Source organism: Mytilus californianus, unplaced genomic scaffold (genome assembly GCF_021869535.1).
Source record: "Mytilus californianus isolate M0D057914Y unplaced genomic scaffold, xbMytCali1.0.p SCAF_10, whole genome shotgun sequence".
NCBI classification, from domain to species: Eukaryota; Metazoa; Mollusca; class Bivalvia; order Mytilida; family Mytilidae; genus Mytilus; species Mytilus californianus.
The window spans coordinates 43332342-43356126 of record NW_026262582.1 but is presented as its reverse complement, the minus strand read 5'-3'; the positions used below and the strand labels follow the sequence as shown (position 1 = coordinate 43356126).

The 23785-nt window shown below is 32.3% G+C and overlaps 1 protein-coding gene across 4 annotated transcripts in view; it reads left to right on the top strand.

Moving 5' to 3' along the window:
- The first annotated feature begins 7474 nt into the window (after window positions 1–7474).
- Window positions 7475–23785, top strand: part of LOC127718185 (titin-like) — a 29856-nt gene continuing 13545 nt past the window's right edge. For 3 of the 4 annotated variants that reach the window (XM_052224150.1, XM_052224151.1, XM_052224148.1), the window contains exons 1-6: window positions 7475–7855; window positions 9685–10029; window positions 17660–17947; window positions 19720–20010; window positions 20938–21225; window positions 22371–22685. In XM_052224150.1, coding sequence (XP_052080110.1) covers window positions 7789–7855; window positions 9685–10029; window positions 17660–17947; window positions 19720–20010; window positions 20938–21225; window positions 22371–22685 — 1594 coding nt within the window. In that variant the 5' untranslated portion in view covers window positions 7475–7788. Of the gene's footprint in view, window positions 7856–9158; window positions 10030–17659; window positions 17948–19719; window positions 20011–20937; window positions 21226–22370; window positions 22686–23785 lie in introns of those variants that run through there. The other variant, XM_052224149.1, reaches the window with a different exon arrangement.

Here is a 23785-nt window from a genome sequence, read left to right as displayed (position 1 = left end):
TCATACTTGTGTAACACAGAGCTCCAGATATGTTTCACCTTTCGTAGTAATAATACCCCTCTTCATCTTGATTTTGACATTATTGAGTGTGACTAATCAATTAGTTTGAATCTGTGATTAAAATTACGGTGGTTGAAACTCTTGAAGACGGAATTGCTTACCCTTCCACTACACACAAGTTTATCCCCGTTTTTATTCAGTGTGATTCGTGTTGGTCGTCTTTAGTTTTGGTCTCTGGTTGGGATTTGTCTCATCGGAAAATAAACCACATCTTCTTATTTTATATCAAGAAATTAAATATGCCAGGCTTTTAGAGTTCCGTTTCGTCAACATTAATCTCATCAACGGCGCTCGACTCATAACAGTTTGAAAAAATGGTAAGGCAATTCATGTCTAGGGACAAAAAACTGTTTGAAATAATTTGAATAAATAAATGTGACCTTAAACATGTTTAATAAACAGTAAATGTTAAAAAATGAACATTTCAATGATAATTCATGTCAACACTTTATTGCTGATTACTAAACAGGTGAGATCCTCGAGGGGAAAACGTCCGCTAGCAGTGACGTTGACCCAGTGGAAAAAAAGCATCAGCGTTCTCATGCATATAATGCGGTTTGCCAGACGAACATCTGTTCTATTTGGGACTTATCAGTAGGGCCCGCGTCTGAAAAAAGAACCCAGTTGGAAGAACAAATAAAAAAACAAAGTTCACGAGCGTTAAAAAAACCAACAATTCTAAAAGTTGTACCAAATACGCTGCGGCAATATAAATCTGGGAGAATAAATAGTTTGAACAATTAAACATGAGAGTGTTTGTGTTTTTGAAACTATTATTACATTTATTGAGTGCATTCCTTCTTTTTTCCTGTTAAAGAACGTTTTTGTTAGAACAGTATTCACGAAAAAACTTATCCATTAATATTAATTCCTTTAAATGTCGAGTAATTAGTCTGAATTTATAAATAGCATTACTACATTTTATCCACGATCGGCAATTTGAAGTGCATCGCTATTATTATAGTCATACGGAAAACTGCCCGATTGTTAAAAATGATGCGTTTTTTTTACATGATTTGAAGACCTGTGTCATCAAAAGCCTATCCAATAAGTCTAAAACTATCTAAAATCTACCCAAATATATTCAATAACAATCATTACAAGATTTTAACCTCGACTATATCTTTTCATTCAACATTGCTGTATTAACATACGTATGAATCTATGTCGGATAAACATTTGAAGACCCAGCTAGGGTCCCATATGTACTCATTGTGACCGTAACTAGCCAACGTTTTTGCATTGAAACGAAGCAGCGTATTTACAAACTTTCTCAAAGAAAAATAAGGAACGCATATGCATCTTGATTATGACGTTCAGATATGTGCATAATGACATGTCATCAAATTATCAAGAATTCATTGATTTCTTCTATCTTATAAGATTTGTTTTTATTAATCATGTTATTAATTCTACTAGATGTTGTGCTTGCTATATAGACTTTTCCCTGGTAACCCACACAGTTAGACAACTAAAATATATGATCTATGACATACGTGGTGATGAAGATTTCCCAAATGTCTCATTTTTACTATTCACATGATTAAGAAAGGATCTTTTATGTCACATTCATATTTCCAAAAATGGTATGTTCAGTGCGTTCAATTTCAGTATATATCATTATGTTGCTGAATCGACAAGGCCTCCAAATATGTTACCAGGACGTAATTTTACAAACTAGTTTCTAAGTTCGTATACAATAACAATGAATATCAATTGCCAATTATAAAACCTCGTCAAAATTCCCTTTGAGGCTACTAATCATATGTTTGAGAACTACAGTTAAAGGACTAGTGTCATTTTTTTTCAATAACGAAATCGTTGCCTATTAACAACAGACTGCTTATATCGTCATACATATATTTTCATTTCATTTGTAAAAACTCCGTTTCCTTTGATCCGATTAAGATTGAGACATGCCGAATTTTCTGTAGATTAAACGAGTCTTGAGACGATATTTATGTCGGGAAACGACGTCATCGCGTTATGACATTCTCGATTTTTGAAATTTTTTCTTATATTTACACCATTGACATAGTAGGGGTCAATGTATAATCTGCCGAAGTCTTGTTGACATTCACTATTGAATTTTATGTTGAGGGTAAATTGAAAATGACCAGTTTCAGGGTACCATAGAAAAACACGACCAAAATACTAGTAAGTATATATTATTGTGTGTTTTTGCACATGTTCTCATAAAGAATACCCATTACTTTTTAAATGCATAGTAGAAACATATTTTGAAGTAAATATGAAATGTCATGGTAATATTTGTAGTCTGAATGTAATAAATGGTTTAAAATTATCGATGACGCGAATCTTCTGACCAGGTTATACTTCTTTTTCCGACTTTGCCAGAAAAAAAAATATATCGTTTAATTATTGGAAAAAATTGATAAAACAATTAAAGTTAATAGACCTTTAAAATCACAAACATTTATTGATTTTTACAGTTCGAAATTTTTGAAATTCTTCAAACAAGTTGGCTTACAGGCTCAGGAAAAAAGGAAAACTTTTAGAGAAAATTTATTTATTTTCCTACAAAACCTTTTACAGACTCTCTTCGTATTATTTTAATGTGCCTTTGCGAAAACTCTGTTGTCATAATATATATATACTATTTTATTCAAGTTTATAAGGTAAAACAGTAATGTTCAGTATGGAACGAATATCTTTGGGACATTTGACACATCAACAACATTATGCTGGTTTCTTTCTCAAAGACTTCAAATGTCCCAGTCATTAAAAAATAAGATGGCAGGTACAAGTTTTGGTGCAATGAGGTATATAATAGGATCATGTGAATTGAAAAAAAAAGCCAAATGAATGTATTGTACTACATTACTAAGTAGTTGCATACACAGGTTGGGGATTTCCTTCACATATGGGACCAATCAGAAGTCAAAATTAGGGTCTCCTCTCTTGACGGCATCCAATCAAAGTAGTGGAAGAAATCAGTTTTATGCAAACAAAAATATCTTGAGATTTTGGTAGTAAGGATAGGTGCAGACAAGGCTCTAGTTCATTGAATATCATATATCTCTTGAAATTTGCCTAAAATTCTTGTCGCACATTAGCAGGATTCTGAAGATGAAGATAAGATTTATGTCGGAGTATCACATGTTTGTCTTATTTGCAATGCATTAATAAGTTGTAAAACTCTATGCTGGACAGACACCTACATTTACAGGTTTTCTATATATTCACATAAGCACGCACACATCTTTGTTACTCGAAACCATAAATTTTTATTCGCATATAAATCAGAAATCCATAAAAGTCCAGTAAAAAAACTGGTTTCAGCCACATAAGCAGACGCTTTTAAAATTAGCTTAGTACAGCCGATTAACCAATAGCTTAGCAACCTTATATCTTCATTATTCAATCTTTTTTTTTCTACTAATTTTTTTCCAAACCTTCCAAAATTTTATGTAAATTATTATATAGACATTTTAGTTGCTTCAAAAACTCCTTACGTATGAAAGGTGATTTTCTACCTTTTCAGCTTTGATTATTGAGGCTTCAATAATGTAGTTCCTTAATTGAATGCTTCGTGGCGTTTAACTTGTTAAATTTTCCTAGTTAACCAAGCATCATTCTCACAGTCGAATGCTAACAACATAAATGCTTGATCACTGTTTCAATCACTGCTTAATTTAAAACGCACAAATTACTTCCAATTAATCTTTACGAGTTATCTCCAATACCCAAGGGCTACCCCCATAAGACAAAACAATATATAACCTTGCTTTTGAATAAAAACCTTCTTTCAAAAAATGTTTTAAAAGATTCAATTCTTTACGTGTCTTTAATTCAGTGTAGTGGTTGATTTTAAGTAGTGACATGAATTTCACATTCAGATTAGGAAGGAGACCTTCCACATAAATTGTCAAACTGATAATGAATTGTGGTATAACTGACAGACATTTTTCTCTATGTCCTACGGAAAAGAAAAATATGAAATAAGTGTCCCAAGATATAACTTCTATCATTTAAAGTTAAGATTTAAAAGTGACGCTAACTGGTTATCGTACCGATTCAATTTCCATCACAAATCGGCAAACTAGTAACACGTTGGTTTTGTTTGAGTTTTTTACTAAGAGGAATACCGAAGTCCGAGTCAATGGTGCTTAATAATATTATTATACAATGATCACTCATACATCATGTACATTGACAACAAAATTATTTTCATTTACCTGTGTATATTTTTGTATTTGGCTGCTTTTAGTTCAAAGTTATCGTTGTTTCTTGAAATTGTTTAATATCTCACAGCGGTATACTACTGTTACCTTTATTTTTTCACCCCTTATTTTATTGATTTTGTATTTACATTGTATCACAGATCAAATTTATTCGTTCAGTGTATATTCACTTGTGTTAATAAGTTTTTTGATTGAGTTAAGCCATTTCAATAGTGCTTCTTTCTATGTTGTGATCTTACACGATTGTTTCGTAATAAGGGTGAAGGTTGGTACCCATTAAAACGTTTAAACCCGCTGCATATGTTTGCACCTGTTATAAGTCAGGCATCTGATGTTCAGAAGTTGTCGTTTGTTGATGTGGTTCATAAGTGTTTCTCGTTTTTCGTTTTCTATATAGATTAGACCGTTGGTTTTCCCGTTTGGATGGTTTTACACTAGTAATTTTTTAGGCCCTTTATAGCCAAGGCTCCGTGTTGAAGACCGTACGTTGACCTATAAGGGTTAACTTTTACAAATTGTGACTTGGATGGAGAGTTGTCTCATTGGCACTCATACCACATCTTCTTATATCTATTGACCTCGAGCTCGTATTTAGTTTTTATTTTAAGGTATATAACCCTCAAAATGCATGTGTAATACTTCAAGGAAGTACAAACGATTAATTTAGTATCATCAATTACATTTGCTAAACATCCCGACAGGAAATAATGTTAAAAATAAAACTATTGTTTTATTCATCAGGAAACTTAATTTCTGAAAAGTCAATTAAAAATTATTATAATGAGTACAAATGCATTTGCACTGTAAAAAAATGGACAAAATTTTCTTTCTTCTTGACAATTCATAAGCCAACCTAAATCGTTTGTTATTTGTTGTAGTGATATACACATACGTCATCAAGATATCTGTCTGTATACATTTTGATATTTGTGTAATAAACAAGTTTATTATTTTTGATAAAAGGATATATTCAATAATAGAATTTAAATAAATTGAAATTAAATGCGTTTATTGAATTATTTAGCAAATAATTGTACTGACAGGCTTATCAAATCGAGTCGTCCTTTATTGCTATTGTTATGTTAGTTCGAGCAAGTGAGTGTTAACCGTAAAACTGGCACTAAGATAGTTCACATTTACATTTAAAACCAAGCTGAGAAGACGTTGAAAAATTTAGACCCACCCTCTTCGACCCATGTAAATTGAGCTTTGTTTGCTGCTGTTATTATTTATTTTTCAGATGCTCCAGTCTTCATACATCTATCCGTCATGATAACATAATGGAATACTTATATACACAACAGGAGCGTTATTTACTGGATTTTATGCAGACTATGGATATCCCAGCTGCTACTTGTGAAATATTGCTGACTGGACCGCCCTTCAGTTCACCCGCTTTGGATCGCCGAGATGTTACACAATGATTAGTTCAATCGTCATCAAGATTATATTTTGACTGACAAATAATTTTGTTGCTTACTGTTGTTTTAACAATTGTTGTTGTTGCTTACTGTTGTTGTAACAGTTGTTGTTGTTGTTGTTTGAATGAATTTTGATTAAATGTTGCCATGACAATTCATAAGCCAACCTAAATCAGCGTTTGTTATTTAATTTGTTGTAGTGATATACACATACGTCATCAATGATATCTGTTTGTATATATTTTGATGTTTGGGTTATAAGCAACAAGTTTATTATTTTTGATAAAAAGGATATATCCAATAACAAGAACTAAGGTATAGTTGGTTGATGGAAGGACATATACTAACTGCCCTGGACAGAAATTGTTTGCTGTGCATGTACGTATACAAGAATTTTTTTCAATAAGCAGTCTGACAACCTCAACGAGTAATTGTGAATGTCCTTTAACGTGCAGAGAGAGTGACAAACATGATTGAAACACCGAACAAGCTTCAATAGAAGTAAAATCAATTAATACAATTTTCAATTCCTACATTAATTTTTATCAAATTGAGGCGATGGTAGTTTACCGATGTTCAAATCACGTCCGTCAATTGAAAAGCAACAAATCAAAGTAATTAACAAAAACTTAATGAATTGCATGAACTTCAAAAGGAGCGAGAACGGATTGGTCGGCGGTTAGGTGTCTTCTGCTATCTATGCGTCACTCGCCATGCGTATTTACAATCAGTCAAAATGTCACAATCAAGAATGGGACACAATCGGTAAAATATAAAATATCATTCCATTGCTTTCTGGCAAAATACCTCATTCGACAAGTTAATGATAAAACAAAGTGACATAACATTTAAAAAAAGTGACAAGCGACAACTTTCAGTCTGAATTTACTACTGTAGCTATAAATTGTATAATGTACATTAAGTTATGCATGAGATAGGTATATCCCTGGGATGTGTTTTAGTTGATTTTAGTTTCTGATGCATGAATTTTTATTTTTAATTGTTTTGGCTTTTAACTAGCTGTCAGTAACTGCGAGTACTCTCAAATCGTACTTTCTTGTTTTTTTGACCAGTTGATACTAATTGTTATGCTTTTTTGTTATTTAATGTTATTCAGTGTTATATCTGGTCTATATACCAGCTTTGATAAGTGTTTGGTACTACTTTAAATTTTCGCTTCGCACTATGAACATCAAAATTATTTATTTTGAAAAAATATTTCCTTTCTCTATTGGAATTGTACACGTATACCTAACAACAAAATTATTTTCATTTACCTGTGTTAAAAGTTTTTGCAAATGGCTGATGTTTTTGTTCGAGCATATAGTTTTTCTTAAATTGTTTAACATTTCATACCGATATAACATTTTACCTTTATTATTATTCCCTTAGTTTATTTATTTTGTATTTACATTGTATCATAGGTCAAATTTATTTGTTCAGTGTGTGTTCACTCGTGTTATATGTCCTTTGATTGAGTTAAGCTATTTCAGTTGATATTTTATAGTGTGTCTTTCTATGTTGTGATGTTACACTATTGTTTCAGAAAAAGGGTGAAGGTTTGGTACCATTAACACGTTTAAACCCGCTGCATTTGTTTGCACCTGTCCTAAGTCAGGAATCTGATGTTCAGTAGTTGTCGTTTGTTGATGTGGTTCATAAGTGTTTCTCGTTTCTCGTTTTTTATATAGATTAGACCGTTGGTTTTCCCGTTTGAATGGTTTTATACTAGTAATTTTTGGGGCCCATTATAGCTTACTGTTCGGTGTGAGCCGGGGTTCCGTGTTGAAGACCGTACGTTGACCTATAAGGGTTAACTTTTACAAATTGTGACTTGGATGGAGAGTTGTCTCATTGGCACTCATGCCACATCTTCTTATATCTATTGACCTCGAGCTCGTATTTAGTTTTTATTCTAAGGTATATAACCCTCAAATTGCATGTGTAATACTTCAAGGAAGTACAAACGATTAATTTAGTATCATCAATTACATTTGCTAAACATCATGACAGGAAATAATGTTAAAAATAAAACAATTGTTTTATTCCTCAGGAAACTTTATTTCTGAAAAGTCAATTAAAAATTAATATAATGAGTACAAATGCATTTGCACTGTAAAAAAATGGACAAAATCTTCTTTTTATTGATGATTGATGCATTGCTGACATGTAAGTACAGTTCACATCTAACATTGTATTTGATTCGTATACTAAATTACGTAAAGAAAAAACTAGCATTACGTGATACCAAAGATGGGAGGATAAAACACACATATGCATATTGTATACAATACATAAAAAATGCATTAGACCATATATATATATATATATATATATGTATACATATGTAGATATAGTAAGTTTTTGATCATTTCCTTTTAATTAAATTACAAAAGAAGGTAATACATTTATCTGGTCTTTCACATCAAACATTACATCACTATTAGTGCAAAAGAACAAAGATAATCACAAACACAAGAGCACCAAATACTTCATTGAATACTGATCATAAAGCACCAACACTACAACGGGACTCTTTGCATGTTCGAGAAATGAAAACAATTCAAGCACCACAAAAGAGCTCGCTGGTGCTGCTATTGGCTGGCAAGTGAAACACCACTACAAGTCATATCCAGTAATGTCGCAATATAGGACGATAGGACAGGAAAGTGCCTTGGACAAGGTAAAATATATGTGGGTATCTGTTCTCTAATTATAATGCACTTTCGCAGATGATTTCAAAATTATCAATAGAAACTCTTTGTTCGTTCAATTGGATTATATTTTACAGTAGCAGCCTTCTATTAAGGTAGCTATGATAGCCATGATATGAAATGCAAGTCCGCTATATTGCACCAACTTGGAGAAATATGTACCCAATATGCAAGAACGGATGGTATATGGTTTGTCATACATTTTACTTCCTATCCGACCATCATTGTCTATATAAGCAATTGATGTATTTTTTATTGCTTTTGTCTGGTGTTGGTATATATAAATGCATGTAGATGAATGAGCTGTTTCGTAAGGCAAATCTCTTTACGCAATTATTTAACTTATTTGTGATTGAGTAATATCTCCTTAGATAGGCTGCTAACGTATTAAACCAAGTGTAACTGATTTTTACAGTTTGTTCTGATGTTGTACTGTTACAGCAATGTCCTGAATTAGGTTTGATGGGGTGGAGGTTTAGTGCTCACACACATACTTGTCTTTTGTAATAGTTTTGTTATAAATTAGACCTTCAGTGTTCTCATTTTTCATTTCGGGTACTTTTATAAACATAAGTAAAATCACAGAAATACTGAACTCCAATGAAAATTCAAAACGGAAAGTCCGTAATCAAATGGCAAAATCAAACGCTCAAACACATCAAAATAATGGATAACAACTGTCATATTCCTGACTTGGTACAGGCATTTTGTAATGTAGAAAATTGTGGATATTATACATAGCTCTCACTTGTATAACAGTCGCATCAAATTCCATTATAATGACAACGATTTGTGAACAAAACTAACAGACATAATAGGTAAAAATAACCGACAATACGGTATGGACTGATCTGAATGTGGAAGGTCGTACGGTTGTCTATAATTACTTACATCTACCTCATTTGAACTGGGGCGAACACTTAACTCATTAAGACGATGTAGATTTCGTCAATGGCAACGGGTATATTTGATTCCTTTAACAATACACACAATACTCACACTTTTTATCTGAAAATCTTCTTTTGTCAAGTTTTAATACATTCTGAATCGTACCAAATGTTTTAAAAAGTGCAATAACAAAATGTTTGCTGGATGATAAATCTTGAATTAGGAATAACTCATCTTTAATGCAATGAAAGCAAACAATTCAAAACTCATGTAGAGGACGACAATAGGAAAATGGACACTGAATTCTATATTGAGCGTACAGCAACAACGGTTGTTCTTAATTATCATTTCCAATTAATTTATTAGCATTTATCAGTAGGTTTTCTTCGTTTGTAGGTTCCACAGCACAAAGTTTTGTTAAACTGTCAGGAAATCAGCATGTAAAGCGTTTTGGTAATGTAAGACTAAACTGTTCATCAAACAACACACCTATTGCAAATACAGCAAGCATTCAAATAGACGGAAAATCGTATACTACAATTACATTGAAAGGTGACGACTGTTTTTCTAGCATTTTAGGAAAAAAATGCACTCCTGATGTATGTGAATGCTCAAACCGAGGTTTATGGTACAGTCATACATACAAAATAGTTCAACATGTTGGTGTGGTTAACTTTATATGTTTGATGACATTTAAAGCAAATGGTCTCTTGTCAGATAGCATTAGCGTGAAAATAATCGGTAAGCAGAAGTGTGTTATCTGTCAGATAAGAGTAGGTGCAAAAAAGTATAAAAGTTATGAATAAAAGGCTATCTGAATGAAAAGATATAACATTCAAAGATGCATATAGCAAAACCAAACATCTGTCCTCTAAAAGCATAGTGTCATTTTATTGCTTTATATAAACTTCTCAGTATATGAATATATAATGATTCCTATACAAGCGATTAATGTAGTTGTTCAGTATTGATCAAAACCTTTCGGAATTTTTGGTCCCCAACGTTCTTCAACTCCGTAATAGGCTTTTTAACTGACGAGTGTTTGTAGATGAAAATCGCGTCTGCTGTATAAAATTTTAATCCTGGAATCTATGATGAGTTTTTTATGACATTAATACCGGTATAGAGTTTTTTTCTGTATATTTTATGGATAAAATAGTTAGTAGGGGGATGAACTTACATGTTAAAAGAATTTAGGCATGCATTTTTAGGTAAAGTAGTGATTTTGTACAGTTTTAAAAGGTCACAAAATAGTATGTCTGAACCTTTCAGACTGAATTATAGACCCCCTTCCACATCGATAGATTATATTTTTGATATAATATGTCTCAAAAGACGTTCACTTCACTGTAAAAAAATTTTTTTGATAAAGCAGGTGGATTTGTTTTTAATTTGCGTTTTTTTGTCTTAACGAAATGCACTAAGAACTAACTGTGTTTTCAGATCATTTTTTCTTTTAATTTACTCCTACTTTATCTTGTATGCACTTTTACTGATACTTGTATCACATTACTCGACCTTCGGCAATTATCTCTGTAAAAAATTAACTGGATCATGTGGATATCAAGTAAAATCACCTGGTTCATAAATATACATGCATGCAGTTAGTTTTACAAATCATTGATTCGATTCGATTTATTTTATGAATACATAAAGTAATACGATTGCAGAATATGTACAGTATTTTCTGTTATTGTTTTTGGTTATGCTTTTGATCAATGATCCCAACTTTTTGAAGAACCGTTGTAAAAGTTATCATATTCCACCTGTTATCGGCTGTTTTGGAAAAAAAATCAATTTCAGCCAATTCTTTTAAATGGTGAGTGACTGAATCGATTTTGCTCTTTATCAATGTTTTGAACGTACTACCATATTATTCATGTTATTAGTTGAAAAACAACCAAGACGAAGTTGTTTGTTTTCAGTAAAATAAGCATGTCATTTTAATTTACGTCAATGAATATGTTCTGGCCCATATGGGTATTTGAACCATACGCGTATAGCCTTGACCATATGCGTATTTGCTCACATGGTTTGACTAACCGCGTATGTTCCGGGTAATTAACACAATGAATTGAAACCTTTAATCTTTATTGCCATTTATCTTATAAAAAAAGATAACCGTTCGATTTGTCACCAAAAAACAGATGATGAAATAAGATTTATAAATGTAACGACAAATAACACATTGCATTTAACTAATAAGCTAAACAGTAAACATATCTAGACATGGTCGTAATAGAATTATTTTTAGGAATGGTAATCTGTCAACCTTTATATATGATAATGAACTTTAACAAGTTGTCAACAGTTTCGATAACGAACGAAAAAGTCAACAAGATCAAACACTTTAAATTGATGCAAGAGAAGGCAATAAATAAGCAGTTGCAGTGAAATATTTTGAGAATCATCTGTGTCCAAAACGTGTTTGTTTTGTTTCTATCTTACTTTTGTCGCATCTTACTATATACCCTTTTAAATTGTGTTTTTAGTTTCCTGGACATACTTGTCTGGTTCCTTACTTACTGAACAAAAAGCAACGTAAGGTTGATAAATCAGAATAGATCATTGCTTAACGTTTTACATGCAAATACGAAGAAAACTTATATGGACGAAATACCATAATAGTCCGGTCCATTTATAACCAAACAAGTTTATGTGAATATGGTTATACGAATATACACATATTGTCATGACCGTACGTGTCTAGTCTAAATAATCTGACAGTCCAGAACATATACATTATAAAATCTTTTACATACACCACGTATTGTAAAATTTTTTCATCATTTTTGAATATTAGATAACTAGCTTTTCATGTTGTTTCTAAGAATTCAATATAATCCTTGGCATCTTTGTATAACAGAACATTTTTGGAGCATAAGTGTCGGTAAATGATTGCTGGAACTATTGTGACCAACAAATTAACAAAAAACCGTTTTTTGACATCACTAAAATGTAAAATATCTGTCGTGATTCGCTCTGAGGACCTGTTTGCTCAAGGAAGGTCTACATTAAATGAAAAAAAAAACCGGTATGCTCTAAACCATACCTGTGGACTTATTTTTGTTATTCGTCTTAGGATGGTCAAGGTCAAACATGTGGGTTGCGTTTTGACATGTCATTGTTTTTTTTTTAATCAAACTTTGCTATTTGCTATTTATAAGGACAACAGGTTTATCAATCCAAAAGGGGGAGTTAAACAGAATGCAAATATGACTGAAATAATGCCAATCATAAATTGATTTTGGTAACTATTGGGACTTTGTATTTTTCAAGGAGATGTCTTGACTAATGTGTTGAACCTTACTATTACACTGTGTATAGCTATTTCACTATATCAAACTATTGATATATATGGTGAATGTTTAGCAGACATTACCATAAGGGCTTCAAATAAAATGCATAAAACGCACAGCTCTGGGACACAATTTCAACATCATAATGTGCGTAACGTGTAATGACTTTATGTGTAATGATTTTTTTTTTATTCAGTCTTTTTATGGAAAACTTTTTATCACAATTGGCATCAACATGATCAATTGAGTGCATTGTTAATGATAAGCTTTTTTTTGTAAAATGATCAGATCTACTTAGGACATTTTAGGCGATGGTACTGTTCGTAAACTTTTCGAAACACTACTGATAACATGAAGCAGTCAATAAAACTACAAAAGTTAAGAACATTAAATGTGTATTTATTTCAGTAGAAATATAACTTCAAACTTTCGGGTGGAAATTATTCAAGTTCCAAATTTGTTAAACAACGATAGACTGACAGGTTATGGTATACATTTAAAATAAATAAACAAGATATTTAGTATTGACGTTGCACTCACTTAATTTGTGAACCTATGGATTACTAAGAAAGGTGACTTTACTTTTGGCATATTAAGGATGGGTATGCTTTTATGGGACCTATGCAAGGGATTCATTTGGAAAAGTCGTGCTTAGACACTGACCTGTCATTATTGCAGATTCTAATGCAAAATCGTTTGTAACGTTCATTTTGATTGGATAACGTCACTAATTTGCATGGCAATTGATGCTATGAAAACGTACACGCAAGTGCTGACGACGTATGACAGATTTTAAATGTATGTTTTGACGTTGTTTTCTATCAGTATCATTAGAATGGAGATAACAATATTGTTTTGTTTAGCTCCGACGGCATCAATTGGTGATTTGACGGTTTGAAATTACCGTTTACGGGCTCCGCAAATGCGTTTCCAGGGAACTTAATTTGCGACCATCAAATTATCAATTGATGCCGTCGGAGCTTAAAACACAACACAGTTCTCTCCTAACCGTATGTCATACACTTATCCATGAATTACCCTTAACCCGAAAATTTACCTTTATCCATTACCCTTAACCAGGAAACAAAACTTTTCTAAAATATTTTTCAACAAAGCAAAATGATTTATAGTAGGTCTTTTGATATGATTTATAGTTAAGTAATAAATATTTGCGTATGAGTAGAACTATGATAATTGGAATAAAATGCACAAATATTGAATTAATCCTTATTTGTAAAGGGTTAAATGATATTAAATGTAAAGGGAGACAACTGCAACGTATTACTCTTAAACGATATTGTTTGCAGATGTCAATCTTAATTACAATGCTTAGGCAAACGTTAAGACAAACAAAGCAAGCAAGCCAACCAAAGTCTTAATCTACAAGCTTTAGGAAATGAGCTCTAACTCATATTAACATGGCTATTGTCATCACTCGGCTTGTGAGCGTCGCCGTCATCGTACACTTTTTCGATAACAATAAAAGATGGGTCGGAACAAATGATCATCAATGTAAAATATATTTTTGACATGTGAGCTATTCATGCTCTTATGAGACACTAGTGAATTTTAGATACCTTGCAATGTTAGTTTGATGAAGAAAAAATCTTACTCGAAACATGCAGGGAAAATAATTTCTCTCGGAAATACAAAATAACAGACTAAATAGCTGCTTCTGAATATAATGTAATGTTCTACTCTATTTCAATACTCTGGAAATAAGAGTGAGTACTCATTTGACGGAAATTTGACCAACAGCTGGTTGTTTTTTCAAAACTATAAAAAATGCAATTCCTCCGCCCCTGCCAAACTCTCAGACCCAAAGAGACGACTCACTATATAGAGATACTCTAAAACTTATTAAATAGTATACAGCTTTATCTGACAAATTAAGACTGTATTAATAGAAAACGTTTGAATATTCATTCTCTGTGGATACTACTCTCAAATCATTTTATTAATTTTATTAATTAAGAAACACTAACTCATATAATGATAGGACTATGCTAAACTTATTTAGATTATATCTTCTTCATCTAAATTGATCTCGCTGTAGTCTGCAATTTCTCATGTCAATATTCTTATCTCGGCAATATTTATTTAAAAAGTATGTTGCAGTGAAAAGAGGGTAGCTGCGATGCTTTCGATTGTGTTTTCTTTCTTTTCAAAAATAAACATTGATCTGAGGAGGGAGACTGCTAACATCATATATTTACACATATAGACATAAAATAATAACCATTTGAACCGACAGTCGTTTGGACAGGATATGTCCTATATACATGTACCTCCAAATTGTTTTCAAGACATGCAAAAATACAACACATTGAACAAAATATACAGCTATACAAGTCACAATAAGGGTCGATAACTCTATCGCTACAGATCGGCTGGTAAAAGGGTCGATAAGTTCTTACATCTAATCATTTAATTATGTGCACTTTATCTCTACTCTAGGTCAAATTTCGATAAAAATTTTGTTAAAGAAAGTTACCAAAAAACAAATAATATATTGTCCAAGAAGACCAAATGACATAGAAGTTATCAACTATAGGTCACCGTACGGCCTTCAATTATGAGCAAAACCCATACCACATAGTCAGCTATGAAAGGCCCCGAAATGGCAAATGTAAAACAATTCAAACGAGAAAACTAAAGGCCTGATTTATGTACAAAACAATGAACGAAAAACATATGTCATATACAGCTCCTTTATATAGGCTCCTGATTTGGGACAGGCATATACAGAATGTAAGCATGTTTAGAGTTTACCATTAATAGTCTGAAAAATGAAGCCTACAGTTTTCTTTTATATGCCGGTACTCTTATCCAGGAAATATGTTATGAAATTGAGCATTTGTTGCAGAGAAAGTGGATAGTAGACGTGGTGCTATCAGTTGTATCCCCTGTATTTTCAAAATGACACAGTATTGTTTCTTATATTCTGTGCAAATTGCTCAAAAATTCGTGATAAAGGATTATGCAATGCTTGATAAGTATTTTAATCCGTGATTACGATCAGTTGAATTCAACGTATATTTTAGGAGGTCCTAAATACATAACAAAAGATGTCTTTCTTTCAGTAATTATAGGAATGCTTAATAGCATACAGACAAAGAAAGACCTTTATCAAAAGTTATCGGTTCGATTCCGTTTTACCGGTATATAAAAGACAAAATTTAACGTACATTTGTACATATACAGGTTACGCCACCAACTTTCAGATGATCCGTACATATACGTCTGTCTTTCCACTTTTTTTTAATATCAGGAACAGGAATGTAATATATCCAACATGAAAAAAGTAGCTTTTAAAGTCAGTAAACGACTCGTTTCCGTTCTACCGTAATAAAGTTTGCTGATAATTTTGTAATTTACCATATAAACATGCAAACCATTCAGAAGCAAATTTTTGCTAATGTTGAATGACTCGCTATGACTTTGAGACTTAGAACAGCAATAAAAACACTCACCGTTATGATTTTATATCTCGAATTCATATTCAATATCCTTTCGATTTCATCATTAAAAACAATCAATTTTAGGATATAAACTGAGAAAAAAAAAGTTTAGCATCAAATAATTTTAATACCATATTCAAAAATTAATTATTCTTCTAAACATAACAATAAACAAACTATCGTAACCAAAAAAATCAGCCAAAAGACGGAATTTTTAATGAACAAAAATATTTATTGAAAATTTATTTCCGCAACTTTGTAAATTGTCATTTTAAAAGATTTTTTGATAAGATATATGTTGCTAAACTTTTTTTACTCGGTATATCTTGAAATAAAATAATGTATATACTTATACTATTCACTGGCATTATTGCTTAAAAGTCGTGGAAAATTAGTCGATGAATTGAATTGAAAATTTTATACAGATAAATAAGCATTACAAAGAATATTTCAAAAGTTTTATACGGCATGTCCGACGACTGTAAGTAATAGCATATAATTTATACAAATAAATCGTATAATTATGAACTTGACACCTGTTAGAACGTTTTGGAACGCAAAGGGTGTACATTTACATCTGATGACAACCTCTGTTCGAAACGCGGTGCTAGGTTATAAGGTCGTTAGTGGCTCTTCCTTCACCTTTACATAACAACAAAAGAAGGGGTTAAAAAATACTTGAATACTGTGAGTTTCTGCTGTATCAGTAATATTCATATTTGGTTTGGGATAATGTTCGTGTAGTTCATTTAAGATTTAAAATCACTGCCCCCAGACACGTTTTAATTCATCGAATGAAAGGTAGTATAGGATCACTTATGTTAGATTTGCTAATTAATTCGTCCTTTTTTTAGGTTATAAACGTATGCACAAAATATTCTCTTATCCACAAGTGATGTCTAGTGTATTGTCAATTCCGTATTTTTTTTATTTAATTTATTCGATATATATATTTTGAACAAAAGTACTTATTAACAAAATTATCAATCCCCAACCCATATTTACTTCGAAAATACCGCGAATGTGAGCTGGTTCCTATTTTACTTTTTTCTTAAGGATAACATATACAGGGGAGACATTATTTTAGATCTCGACAGATTATATTCTTATATCAGTATTAGTTCAATGAAAAGATAACAAAATTTTAAATATACATAAAAATGACAATTTATCAATATGATTTACCATCTCAAATAAAAGAACTGCTTATTGATATTTTTAGACATATCACTTCATAAAATTGAAATTTCCAGGATAAGAGTATTTCTTACGAGTAAATTATCGGTTTAAAGGTACTTCCCGGATAAGTGTATGACAAACGTATGCTCAAGAGCCAAAGAAAAAAAATAATTAAGGAAGAAGGGTGAAAATTGAAAACCCAAGTCAAAATTGTTTTATACTTTGTCAGACGAAAATAAATCCAGACCTCCCCAATGACGACAAAATGGAAGTAAATTGAGCAAATCGACTTCTATCTCATTTGTCCTCGTACTAAGATATTAACATCCCATATGACGTCATTGCATAACTTGTAAAATTGAACTTTTGTATAGCAATACTAGGATATGCATCATTTACTCATTACTAAAGTTACACGCTATTTTTTGTTAGACTTCACAGGTCCTTCAATTACTACAGAGCCTGGATTGCCATTTCCATCTGGCAGCAATGTTGCATTTACCTGCATGGTGGATACCTTGTCGACCAACATAACATTTGAATGGGATTGTCTTGGAAAAAGAGAACCCCAAAGCAGAAGTTTTTTTGGATCTAAATCAACAAAATATTCTTCTGTTATAACGCGCAATATACAGTTGATTCATGATGGCGAAACCTGCAGATGTTGTATAAATGTAGACGGAATAAGAGGAAATTCTGAAATTTCACTAGCAATCAGTAGTGAGTATATTGCCATCATCAAAACCGTTATTTGTACCTCGTTTTAATATAATGAAATCTGTTATTTATACTCAGCAATACATAATGATTATTATGAAAAACTTTTGGATGACCTAAGTGACCTTGGATATAGGTGACCTGCCATGATATTTCCGGGCTTATGGCGGTCAACGTCGTAATGAGAACACGTCGACGTAACGTCGCGTAACGTATTTGGGGCACCTGTTTTTGAATGTCCAATTATATTATGCGGTAAACTAAAGTTTCGTTTTTAATGACATGGGGAAATTTGAATTTTATATGTAGACATACAAAACAAGTGGATCTTCTACGAAAAATTAATGATTTAGGTTAAAACCCCGTTTAGTATCGCGTTCTTAATTTGCACAATTGATATTTTAGATTTCATTGCGTAAATCACTTTCTTTTGAATAATTAATATGATTTAGATTATACAAAATGGTTTAAATTATATCACCATTGCGAAATATTATTATAATTTTTTCCGAAACAGATTGCAGCATGAACACTAAGTTTTTGGAAGTAAATCGCATTATTTCACAGTGTATATACCGGTACATGTAAATAAAGCAAGATGTACCTGTCCATGAGGACCCCAATAGTGTCTCGTTCCATGATTATTCTTATTTTTTGTTGTTGTTATTTTTTAGTGATTGTATTAGAAGTACATAAACAAGTATGTGCTGTTGAAAGTTTTTTTTTTTTACATGCCTTTCACCTACATGCCCGACTATTATTGATCATGCTGTTTGACTTTTCATCTAACTCTGCATTAACAGATATTTGATTTGATCACTTTGTCAAGATACATGTACAATATATATTCACAATCAAAGAAGAGATGAACATTAAAAAACATATTAAATAATACACAGCTCCTTGATGGTTTATTATATATCTTGGTACTCTCTTTCTTGGCATTGATTTTCATTTTGATCCTGATACCTCCATAACCCTGAAAATCTTATGGCTGGTCACATATATGCTATCACTTATCAAATTGCAAATCTAAAATGTAAGGTAACAAGAAACTATTACACGCTTAATCATTTATATTACTTTAATAGCTTTTATTAGTAAACCATATTATTATAGAAGCAGTTTGTTACATAATGATCTGCACTGTCTTCAATGAGTTGATACGTCTGATTTTTTTTTTTGGAAAACGCTTTGGTTGTTTTAAATGATATTTCATTGGTGTTTCATTAATTGTCATCAATACGTTTTCTAGACATTGTTCATTTCAGAAAAAAAATATAACAAATATATGCGTCAGTATATCAAGTCATCGTCAATCAATAATTTGATGTCAGATATTTAGTCTACTCTCTTTTCTTAACACGTAGTGGTATTTTTCAAGTTATTTTCGTAGAATGGGAACAATGGCCACTCATTTAAGACCATTTACCGATCTACACTTTATATTGATATAACCTTATAATTAAAATGTTACAGAATATATTTAGAAGGCGAGCTCTATATTGTCTTTTGTAATATTAGTTTCAAGATCGATTACCACTAGTAAACTTATCTGCAATCATTACTTACAAAATAGAATAGTAATGATCATCTTAGTATTCTATTATATTGTAATAAAACGAGACAAAACATACAACAAAGTTCGTTTTTGACATTAAATTTGACAATTCTGAGATGAATAAAAGTGATAATTGTAAGTGAAGTATCCACTGTTCTTAATACTAAACAAATGATTTGTTGTAAAAATCAATTCTTGAAATCTGCTTTTTAAGGAAAACCAATCATAGACATTAGCAAGGCAGCAACATGTGAAAGCTACTCTACAATTACTTTGTACTGCGTTATCCATACCGGATTTCCTTTATTCGGATTTAACAATTGGATACATTCCAGACATGGCACACTTATTCGACATTTAGAAGGGGAAAAGATGCATACAATGTCAATTTTGAAATTTAATTCCTGCAGTCGTGATGATACCGGAGATTATACATGTGAAGCATATAATAGATATGAAGGCAACTTAACCTTTGCAAATAAAACTGTTTCGTTGATTGTATATGGTACGTACTGATAAACATATTTGGAAGTTTTTTGTCAAACAGTGATTTTGTCAAATGAAATTGTTCAAATTGTGTGACGACATTATATGTTTCAACTGCTATCGTACTAACAAAACCAAAAACATGACCAAGAAGAAGAAAAATCCGAAAACGCAAACACTATTCTTCAGAACACCTTACAGAAAACCAAAGTCTTACGAACACGAACTCTATCAAAAATTGCGGGTCTCTGGTACTCTGAACGGTTAGGCGTATCTTGGACATCTAGTTGCACCCGTCGTGTTTCTCGTGTTGGGTATACAATCAGTGAGATGTCACAATAAATGCTAAGTTGTTTTCATTTATTAGACCAGACTATTTGATTTGATTTGATATTTGGTGTTTCAACGCCATTTTTAGCACCGCTTTTGGGCTATTTCGTGGCGGCCATTTTTTATTGTTGGAGGAAGCCGTAGTGTCCAGAGAAAAGCATCAACCTTCGATAGGAAAACTGACAATCCTAGTCAAGATTGGAGTCGAGTACACCCACACGAACGGGGTTCGAACTCACAACCTCAGTGTTGACTGGCTAGTGATTACAGTAGTAACTACTTAGACCACTCGGCAACCGAGGCCCCTAACTACGAATCTATAGAATAAATGCCAACTACAATGGTTCAAAAATGTGAAATAAACTTATGGTGTGTATTAAATTTATTTAACGCTTTGGTGATGTAATGTACGTGATTTGACAAATTATTCATACCTCTTACAATTATAAATGTTTATTTTATACCATGCATAATTGTTTACCTTCGAATTCCTCCTTGAACAAAATACTTGGCGTATGCTGTATAAGAGGAATGCAAAACACATGTTTTAATTAGGTATTTAGGAACCGGTACGGATTTTTTTCCATGTTCTTTCTTACCAAGCAGTCTTTTACAGGTCCACCGATTATAAAGTCTGAAAAAACAGTTACATGCTACAATTCATCAGTTACATTGTCGTGTAATATTGATACAGTACTCCCTGTATACGGGTTTAACCCATGGATACACTATTTCAATGGGACATTTGTTCGCAGTTTAAATGGATCCGTGCAAGAAATGAAATCGATTTTAGAGGTTGACACGTGCAGTTACTATAATGCCGGAGAATACATGTGTGCTGCATGGAATAAATATGGAGACACAGCTCTAGTTGCAAATAAGACTATTGTTCTTGTTGTTAATGGTAGGTCTGCGATATTGTTTTATTTCATGATCTTTTAACAACACTAGGGCACAGCTTACTTCAATGTATAAAAACATAAGAATGTGATTTGGTGTACATTATCGGACGGATACAACCTTTTTAGAAAAACCCCTCTTAGACCAACTGCATCATCTATTTCCCCCGAAAACCAAACCTTGTCATGGGCTAAGCACATAAACAGAAACAAGAATGAGAAAATTGGAGCCGGAAATGGTTCTTAATACTGCTCTTTAATTTGATGGAAACAATTTTTCAAAATCAATGCTTAAGAGCAAAGCTCAGCGCAAAATCTTGATTACTATCTCCAGTTACGGTCAAGTTTAAAAATCAAGGCCAGTCACCATCCCTTTAATATTAGACTTGTTTTACATATATCATATACCTTAAAAAGTAAAGAATAGTATTTTGTGGAAATTTGACTGATCATTGAATTAAGACACAAACTGGTTATTTTCTTTTACATAAAGCTACTATTACTCGTGATGGAGATTTAACATTTTGTCATTTAAAATTCATTGCATAAATGCCGGTCATAATGCAAAAGTCTAACTCAAAGAGACTTTTCCCATTTACTTCCTTGGAATGTGGTAACCGTTATATTAAGAAAAACTTATATGGGGAAAATGTTTCACACATCAAGTCGCAACATTGTATGTTTGACCCTAACTTTTATGCAGTCTTGAAGGTAGAAAACCATCATGGGGAAAAAAATAAAGAGCGCCAACACTATCCGCGCAACCCTCATATTGCTATTTGCATAGCCATGATTTCATAAGTTACATAGAATCAATGTTTTTGTATCTCAAAGCAGAGACTTCCTATATACTTGATCTTAAGATATTAAGATATCCGTAAATGAAGGATGTGCAAAAAACTATAAGCCTTATCAAAAACTTTAGCTATGCTCAACAGAAAAAAATAAAATACAAAAAATGAAAATAAAAACCAAATTACAATTGCATGAAAAAAATACTGTAGTTGTTTACACAAAGTAATTATAAAAGTATGTATGTGATGCACGCTTTAACTACTTGGCTTACAAAATTATTGAAAAGCGATCAATTTTGCAACATTTGCAATGATACCAGATTATATACACCGTTTTGGTTTTTCTTTTATTTGAGCTTCCCCAGTGATAATCTCGTCGGGCGTAATTCGGGAACAACAAACAATCCTTTCTGCGACATTTTACTCCACTACAGAGGTGCTTCTTACATGGCGGCAATCAAACCAGACACTTACGAACTCAACAGACCGGTTGCAAATGCTAGATAGAAAGACGATTGAACTTATTCTTTATAATAAAAACATTGAGTGTGATGGATATATTGCTAATTTGTCAATCAGATCATCTTTAGTTGGTGAATACGTTTTACTTATCCAAAATACATTTGGTACAACAAGACTCTTCTATGAAGTGAATAAATTAAGTACACAAGGTAAGATATGTCGTATTATTCAAATAAGACATTTGGTGCAGAATAATGTTTGAAATTGAATCTTTTATGTGTAAATTATATCATAAGCAATCATACTAATGATTTTGTTATACATATATGCACTTAACGGTACTACAATCTGTCGATCCTTTATTTTGGCATTGCAGAAGGTCTTGTTTTTCTCTGACTAATTAGTGAGTCTTTACACTAATTCCATTCGAAGTTGGATAAGTAGTGATTTATATTTTAGTCTTATATATATGATTACTTTTTATAAGTTGTTATTGGCTTTGAACTAGCAGTCAGTAACTGCAAGTTCTCCCTGATCTCTGCTATGTGTTCTTTTTGTTTTTGGTGGATGAGGGATTGATGGATACCCTGCCACGTCCTGTCTGTGTTTGTGTTTGAAGCTTTTCTGCTTTGTGTCGATCTGATAAATTAAGCCTTTTCGACTGATTTTTATAGTTTGTTCTTGTGTTTTTCCACTGCTGTCCCAGGTTTGGGTTGGAAAAGGGGTGTGGGGGGGGGGGGGGGGGGGGGTGGGTTGAGCGCTAGCATACATGTTTGGACCCGCCAAATTATTTGTCTACCTGTCAGGGTCGGGGGCTTGTAGTTCAGTGGTTGTCGTTGGTTCATGTCTGTCATGTGTCTTTTTTGTTGATTATTTTTTTGTAAATTTGGCAGGGGAAAAGATACATACAAAGTCACTTTTGAAATTTGATTACTGCATTCGTAATAATACCGGATATTATACATGTGAAGCACATAATAGATATGATGGCAATATAACATTTGCTAAGAAAACTGCTTCGTTGTTTGTATATTATATGTATTGATAAACATTTTTGAAAGTTGTATACAGTTATTTTGTCATATGAAATTTTACAAATTTTGAAATGACATTATATGACTCAACTGCTATAATACTAACAACATCAAAACCATGGCTAAGAAGAATGCAAAAAATCTGAACAGGCAAAACCTATTCTTTAGAACACTTTACAGAAAACGAAAGTCTTTAGAACACGATTCCTATCAAAATGGCGGGTTTTTGGTGCTCTGAACGGGTTAGCATATCCTGGTCCTTTAGGGGCACTCGT